We start from the raw sequence: 8,522 nt of genomic DNA on the forward strand, positions 1-8,522 counted from the left end.
TAAATATAATTTCTAATCTCGCTTATGAAGTCATTCGCATTTTTATTGCCAAGAGGATAAAACAGTACGACACAATCCGCATTGCTGCGGCTATCCAAAAATGAGTTAGACTCAGCATTGTATTGCCAGCAGACTGTTCTTCCCTGTGTGAGCCAAAATCCACTCTCTAAATAGTCTTCCACATTCATGATTAAAATCATGGTTTTCATGGAAGAAAGGCCCAACTCCATGGAGTTGGACCCTTCTTACACAAATATTGGATCTTGAAATCTGCTTTTCACTACAATAAACTTTCTTGCTAACATGCTTCTACTTATGCAATTAATGGATAATTACCAAATTTCTGTAGCTATTTATAACACATCTGCTTACGGAACGGGCACTTATATTAGTGGACGAAGGGCCCAACTCCAGCTCCTATTAAAACCTGTACCGTTGCCATGGAAACATCATATAATTTCGAATGTATGTAATACTGTATGTTCATGTATTAAAGGTCCCCTGAAGATGAAAACGTTCTGTCTATAAAACTTTCCAAATATTAAGTTTTTTTTTTTTTCAAAAACAGTTTTGATGGAGTTTGGCCCATTTTTGTGTCTGGTTGAAAACACGTAGGTAACCCTTGGTTTCCAATTCAAGCTAACATGCCCGATGTGACCGTCAAATGACGTTAATGTGATGTGATGTTAATCATGGGTCCATCCATTGCACTCTTATTATCTCTTGGAAAATGGTGTGACAAAATACATTGGTCAGACTGGGTGAATTTTATTTTCATATTTGCTCCACGTTGAATTTTAGGGTTTGCTTGATTGTTCAAAAGTTTCTAGAATTTTTTAATAACATTACGAAATTATTATTATTTTTTTATTACATCTATGCACTCATGATGTGAAATAAAGATTCCTCGCTGTTTTCACGTCATCTATACATAGAATCATTATCTGATATTTTCTTCGTCACTCAGGTAATAGCTGATTCTAATTTCAACTTGTATTCCTTCTATTTTTCACTTGATAGTAGTTTTCACTTGGAAAATTGATCTAGTCTAAAATCAGCTTAAGATTGCTTGTATTTTTTTGAATTTGCCAAAAAACTTGACTAAAACAAAACAAAATAATGGTGAATTACAAAATAATTTACTTAATCAATTTTAAATAAAATCATAGTTAAATAAAACAATTCGTCAGTTTCTATGACAAGCTTTTATGTCAACAATTGAAGAGCTTATTTCCAAACCATGTTAAGTCCACAACCACATGTGTCTCATTTACTTGTGTGATAAGTTACTTTGACAAGTTTGACATTAGCAACAATGAGTTGTACCATCAGCAAGCCATTATTTACCACAACAATACTCAATAACAATATGCAGACTATTGTTCTCATTTGGGGAAACAAAGGCCTCACAGAGTATTGTTACTGTGCATCCAACCATTGTTTGCTTTGTAATGGTGCATCCAACTGAAATTATAATACCTATAGCATCACAACCCATTGCAATATCGCACAGGTAAATCAGACACATGGGTTTGTGGACTTACGGTTGGGAAATAAGCTCTTCTGCATTTTGTGATGGAAATAGCTCGGAGCAGACGTGGATCTATTTTGTGCTCTACTAACATGACTAACATACTTAACAATAATAGAGCATTGAGCATTTGAAACGTTTTGCTATCAACAATCAGAGACAGTGTTAAGATTGTGAGAGAGAAGCATTGTACTTTAACAAGCATGAGATCGAAGGAAAGATCTGCCCTATATCTCTCCGCAGGCTGTTTTACTCGCTGCCGGTATGAGTTTTCAAAAAGTAATGTTGCTTTTTTTGTCTCTATAAAACATCTCTTCTGTGCTTTTACGCTCCTTGCTATATTTGACGACTTATTCGAACATAGTTCCAATGGAAATATCACCTACTGTAACTGTCTAAAGTCAGTGAGTTTTAGTGTTAGTGATTACTGAATAACCTAAACTTTACTATGCTTTCGACTGAGGTTTTTTTAAAAATCTTTTTGTGTTCTGCTTTACAAATTGCAATTAAATACAGTTGATATTTTATTTCTTTTGATTTACTCGTAAATTAGATGTTTCTTATTCTTCTTAACATTTTGAAAACATGCGAAATAGGTTTACAAACAATCCTGTTTAATAGCGTCCTTTTGTAATTATACTGAAGCTGTATCAGGAGGTTTTGGTTGATTATTTTAAATTACCAATTTTAGGAGAATGCAATAATTGGTTAGAGAAACGAGAGTCCTTAAAAGACAAAGAGGAATGACCACAGGATGATATGTATCCTTATGTAATATTTTCTAATTTGCCGTTTACCAATACATACCTTCAAAAAGTGTTCATGTACGTAAATGTAATTTCTTCCTCCGTACCTCCGTCAGAAAATTTATTTATTTTCTATATCTACCTCTTGGATATAAAAACATACACAAAATAATAAAAGTTTAGGAAACAGAAATGGTGAACATGTTGCAGGCGGTCGAGCACGCTGCACTCGCTCGCTTGCAGGCGGTCGAGCACGCTGCACTCGCTCGCTTGATTTATTACTGAATGCGTCTTGCTGTTTTCTCTCATTTATATATCAAACATTAATGTATATTATTATTATCATATTATCTCAAATTTAAGGCGAACACTGTCGCGTTACAAGTTACAAGGATTTGATATTCTTTTAAATACTAAACATATTTCCATGGTCCAGTTTGAGGATTTAATGCTCAGCTGAAAGAATTTATTCAAATACCAAGGGACATAGAAGGCAGTAATTTGGAAGAAGAGTCTGGCTGAAGATAAACATTGCGTGCTTTTTCCGACCTCCATCTGCCATGTCTAGAAATAAGCAGGGGCGGCACGTGAGCGTTGAAAGCCGCAGATGCACCTCCCGACCTAAGGCTGTGAAGCCCGTATGAAGTGATGTCGGGAACGAAAGGCTTAATGAAATCAAGTACCGTTTCGCGTGTGCGGGTGTAGCTTAATGGTAGTGAGGTCGGAATAAGGCCACGCTTGGAGTTTGTGAGACGCCGAATTAGTGGTAAATTGCAATCAATTGGGTCGCCTAACACGGCGAAATAACGCTCAGCTACTGCAACTGGACAGGTTGCTTTGAAAGTGCGGGCAATGGCGACTTCCGTGCCCTGCCTATACTGATCATTTTTTGCCTTCTTGAGGTGAATAGTAAGACTGTCCTTTGTTATTGCGCAATCTGATCTTGAAATGTCTCTGACGTCGTCAAATCGCAAAAAACCTGCGTATGAGATAAATATGACAAAAAGAGTGCGTAATTCGGCCAAGGAAGCCGTCGGGTGCCCGTGAGCGACGAAAATGTTTGCCAATATGTCTGCTGAAATAGGTTGTTTTCTTAATATGGGGGCCGCGGTGACCCTCTTAAACCCTTGAAGCGCCAAAACAACCATGGAATTGTCCGTTGGAGAAGACAACCCTGCCAGACTGTGGACGAATTTAACCGCCGCCATTGCGAAGTCTGCCGCCGACTTGGCGCCCAGTTGCGCCAGGTGGGATATGTAGAGAGAAAAATGAAAGGGATTGACCGGGAAAATGCGCACCCCAGTCATTGATGACGCCCAATTCCTCCATTTCTTCCATGCCGCCAAGTATTGCTTTGTAGTGGATGCTGCCTTTGACCCCATAAGCAGAGATGGTAAGTTCGATGTGGCGAGTTTGGTCAAGTCTGGGTCTCGCAGAGACGCGATTAAACGATTCCATTCATCTGCAAAAACAAATAGCAAACAAAACAGCAACTGTGTCCATGTAAACAAAACCTTACTATATAAGGCGAAAACGCCAAAAAGTTGTAAAAACTTCGGAAAAGCCGAAAATCATATTGATAATAATCACTTAAACATCGTCTTCATAAAATCACAAAAAACGGGCATGGGTGGGCGGGTATTGAGTGCTGCAATGCTCAACCGAGAATGAACGAGAGACACGGCGAGGCGAGCGAAGCGAGCCACGTAACAATGATGTTACGTAATGGCTCAATGCCTGGGCTCAATGAGCGTACATTCGTTCGATAACGAAAATAAATTGCACTTTCTTCCTCCGTACCTCCGTCAGAAAATTTATTTATTTTCTATATCTACCTCTTGGATATAAAAACATACACAAAATAATAAAAGTTTAGGAAACAGAAATGGTGAACATGTTGCAGGCGGTCGAGCACGCTGCACTCGCTCGCTTGAGAAACGCCAAAGAAAGAAGCCACGGAAAAGGTGGTGTGATATGCGCTGAAAGTTGTCTAATATCGTTATTACGTAACTAAATAGTAGGCGATGCATTTAATCATTGGAACGAACAAAAATAGTCATACAAACGGTCATCAGTAACATGGTATACAAATAAACAGCACACTGTACTGCTGGGTATTAAAACCTTGAAACTTTTGCCACAAATGGGCATAGTACAAGTCATTGTACTACTAGGTATTAAAAACCTTCAAACATGCGCCGCAAATGGGCATAATACATTTATGTGTACGTCAAGTACATATCCATTTTTTTTTTTTTCATAACAAATAATCTGTCGTACGCGGATATCCGCATTAAATTCACTGGACCATGGCCCGCACTTGCGTGGAATGATTAACGGCGCACAAGTTTTGATCGTACTACACGCAGAATGAACAGTATCCCATTTCTGAACAGCAAAACCCCCGTTTTTGGTTCCTGGCGGGGCGATTGAAATCGAATCTCAAAGCTAGGGACAGAAAATTTGTATTTTCACAGAAAACTGTCGCCTTTCCTAAAGAAGGTGGCGAAAAGCGCACTTTCAGCAATCTCCAGTCGTGGATGTGCTCCTCGAGATGGAAACCATCGGGGCAAACGAATGGCCAAAAATAAGCAGACGGCCATTTTGGAATTATCAGCTTTCCGGTCGCTTTACATGATTCCATGCGCTTAATTACCTGGGTAATCAAGGATGTTGGCGGGCAAAAATAATTATTCTCATGACGCCAATCCTGGCAAAATGCGTCTACCCCCGACACGCCTTTGCACCAAAACCTAGCATTGAAGACTTCAATCTTCTTATTATGGGGAGATGCAAATATGTCCACTGTATGAGGACCCCATAGGCTCTCAATGATAGAAAACGTGTACCCGTCTATGGACCAGTCATCAAAGGCTTGAAATTTGCTGATCTTATCTGCTATTTTGTTCTCGCTTCTTGGCAACCACTCCGGAAAGAGTATGATATCATTTTCTCGGCATAATTGAAAAATATCAAGCGCCAATTTGTGCAAATCTGGTTTAACACTGCCGTATCTGATTATCCGCGGAACATTACTATTATCTGAAAACCATTTGATCTTTTGATGCGCAAATGCTGTATGAAAATCTGATCTGAGGATCCTAAGCACTGTAGCCAATTCGCGCCACGTGGAACTGGCTAGCCTCTCCGAGGAGGACCAAGTACCGTGAAAACGCAAATGCGGGTCCCCCTGCACAAAGCCACCATAACCGGTCTTGCTAGCATCAGAGAAAACCTGCATGGTAGGCGCTAATCTCATACGAATGGGAAAGCCATTGAGGGATGAAATGTTAACGTACCAAAAGCGCAGCTCATTGATAACCGAATCGGGTAACAAAAGACAATCCGACCATGAAAGCCGTGATTCAATGGTGCGATACATTGAGCGTGTCATGAGGCTGGTTACTGGACCGAGAGCCAAGGTCATAGCTATTATCTGACCCGCGCATGAAGCTAATGCACGGACTGGGACGCGCGAAGCAGAGTTTGAAAAGGAATTCAGGGTCTCTATTTGGTTCAACAACTTTGTTATTTTCTTTTCAGGAACGAAAAACGTTCAGAAGTAGAATCGATTATAAGGCCCAGGTATTGAATGATCTGGGAAGGATCCCATACACATTTAGTCCTACTGGGAACAAGGCCACTGCGTGCGATAGTATCTCGCACAATGGCTAGATTAGAAATAGCCTTGTCAAAACTCGACGAAGCGATGAGGCCGTCGTCTATGTACATAAAAGCAAGAATGCCACGTGCTCGCCAATAGTAAACTAAGGGCCTGGTCAATTTTGTAAACAAATAGCACGCACTATTGACCCCGAATGGGAGAACGGTGAACTCATAATACCTAGTGATAGAGTCTGTGTGGGTCCATGAAAATCCCAGATATTTCTGGTGAGGAGGGCAAATATCGACGTGATGATAGCCCGACTCTAGGTCGAATGAAAAATAAAATTGACCCTTATTCAAAACCTGCGCAATGTAAGGCAAGTCCTCGTACTTGAATTTGAACTGCTTGACATACTTGTTTGGATGACGTAGGTCCAAGACCAATCGCAATTTTTTCCCTTCCGCGACAGTTAGCGGATTACAGCAATATGGCCGAGTCGGGACCTCAATTACGCAATTCTTTAATAATAAATCCGCAATGGCGGACTCCACGAAATCGGGGTGGACCAAACTTGATCTATTGTTTTTAGCATAGAAAGGAGGTGGTTGAACCACAAACGGGATTTTATATCCAAATTCTATCACGTCCAAAACAAACTCGCTGGCTTTCAGCTCTAATTTCCAAAATGATAAACAAGGTTTCAATTTACCTTTTACTCCAGATGGCAAAATCTCGGCATCGCCGAACTCCCAATTTCTAACGGCTGGTTCCTGGCTGGGCGACTCCGAGTCCTGGTATTGGCGGTTGCTGACGCTGCTGTCGGATGTTTCGGAGGGCGGGGCAGTTGATGCGTACGTGTCCTGTGATTCCACATTGAAAGCAAATGCGGTTGTCGACTCTGAAAGATGCACTGCTGTATGGTGCTGAGCTTGGCGCGGCGTACCCAAAGCGGCGAAAATTACCACGCTGATAAGGCACAGTCGGAACGGCATAAGGGCGTGGCCGAGACGAAATCCTTGATTTAAGCTTGGCTGATTCAGCTTTCCTAGTAGCTGCTGCTTTTTCAGCCTGAAAATAAATATTGGATAAACATAAGAACAATCCTTAATACTAGACTTTATAAACTTATAATTGATTCTATAACACGGTGATGAAGTGTTAGGAAAAGGTTAAAGATATATCTGACGGCCTTGGCCATTGTACGAGTTATGCAACGGAAATTGGGCATTATTGATCTCTTCCTAACTGCATGTGGGTGCAGTGACTCCGTTAATTGATAATAATACCTGTATGAAAACATAGATACTAAATGATGAAAATCAGGGTTACTCGATAAAACTGAACATAGTACCTTTTTAAGCCGCTTTTCGTCCTCTGGCCCGTCACATAAATCATCCTTCACGTATTCTTTCACGGTTTGCCAGCCTTGGGGGGATCGGTCTGCGATCTGGATCAGTTTCTGGCGTTTTCTTATCTCGTCTTGGGCCTCCGTGAGAGAGAAAATAGCTGACGCGGTATTTTCTTCGGTCAGAGCGTTCAGCGCGGAATCTATTAGGGCTCCAATTTTCTCACCGTGCTCGTATTGCTCCTTGTTACCAGTCCCTTTGAATACTGCTTTTGGCAGCCTCTGCTTTTCGCAGGTTGTGTCTAGCCTGCGTTGGATGGCTTGTAGTGTTTGTAAAATACCGGCGTTGTCGCCGCAGTCGTTCATATTTGAAATTATGAATGGGAGCCTGCTGGTAGGTATTGAGTGCTGCAATGCTCAACCGAGAATGAACGAGAGACACGGCGAGGCGAGCGAAGCGAGCCACGTAACAATGATGTTACGTAATGGCTCAATGCCTGGGCTCAATGAGCGTACATTCGTTCGATAACGAAAATAAATTGCACTTTTTTTAATTAATAGGAATTTGCTAATTTTCAAACGCTGTTACCCAACGAATCTATCCGAGTTCCTCATCCTTCAACGATATATCTTACTTTTTCTATAAAGCATTTATTCTAACCTATCGAACTAATGCAGTAATATTAAATGACAGCCACTTTGGAAAGCGCTTAAATAATTGACACAATCTTACATATACACCTGGTTCTTTCTTAAAATTTGTAATAACCAAAAAATTCTTTGAAGATATATATATATGTAATAAAATTTTATTTCGCTTTCAAAGTCTTCACCCATTTCTAGTCTATATGGTGTACAACAGGTGAAAAGGAATTTTTCGTAGGTAACATGCATATGCACATTTAACACATTATTTGGTCTAGCAAGAAAAGTTATTTTTCAATCCGATTGCACTTCCACCTGATGATTCACTAGATATGATCTTCTCAAATCCCCTTGATTCCCCAGAGAGAACTTTGTCACGCTTTGACTAGAATTAACCATTATATGGATCGGTTTTAAGATTGCTGCTTCATCAATCATTCATATCCCTCTCACGTGTACCACTGCAAATCAGATATCCGATGAGATTAGACCCAAAACGAGGAATAAAATCATTTATTTCGCCAGGAGAAACAGACAAAAGTTGAACTTGAGTGCCTTGACCAATATGGAATTGAAGCATAAAACTCAGCATTCGTGGTAGTCTGCTGTAAGTTGACAACACGTCTATCAAATGTGACCCAAAGTGAT

General features: G+C 40.4%; 1 protein-coding gene across 1 annotated transcript; it reads right to left on the bottom strand.

Moving 5' to 3' along the window:
- Positions 1-2,708: 2,708 nt before the first annotated feature.
- On the bottom strand, positions 2,709-7,666 carry LOC140154187 (uncharacterized). Its single transcript, XM_072176796.1, has 3 exons — positions 7,236-7,666; positions 6,594-6,952; positions 2,709-3,739 (listed from the first exon to the last, which is right to left on the bottom strand). The coding sequence occupies exons 1-3, from the start codon at positions 7,277-7,279 to the stop codon at positions 2,748-2,750; spliced, it is 1,395 nt and encodes a 464-aa protein (XP_072032897.1). The 5' UTR covers positions 7,280-7,666; the 3' UTR covers positions 2,709-2,747.
- Between the last annotated feature and the right edge of the window lie 856 nt (positions 7,667-8,522).

Source organism: Amphiura filiformis, chromosome 6, assembly GCF_039555335.1.
Source record: "Amphiura filiformis chromosome 6, Afil_fr2py, whole genome shotgun sequence".
Taxonomy (NCBI): Eukaryota; Metazoa; Echinodermata; class Ophiuroidea; order Amphilepidida; family Amphiuridae; genus Amphiura; species Amphiura filiformis.

Bases quoted from the DNA above. Each gene is read 5' to 3' on its own strand.
- LOC140154187 (XM_072176796.1), bottom strand. From the start codon at position 7,279: ATGATTTATGTGACGGGCCAGAGGACGAAAAGCGGCTTAAAAAG. The intron at 6,953-7,235 runs GTACTATGTTCA...ATTTATTTTCAG, and splicing joins ACGAAAAGCGGCTTAAAAAG to GCTGAAAAAGCAGCAGCTAC. The intron at 3,740-6,593 runs GTAAATTGAAAC...TTGTTTTTGCAG, and splicing joins TTTGCCATCTGGAGTAAAAG to ATGAATGGAATCGTTTAATC.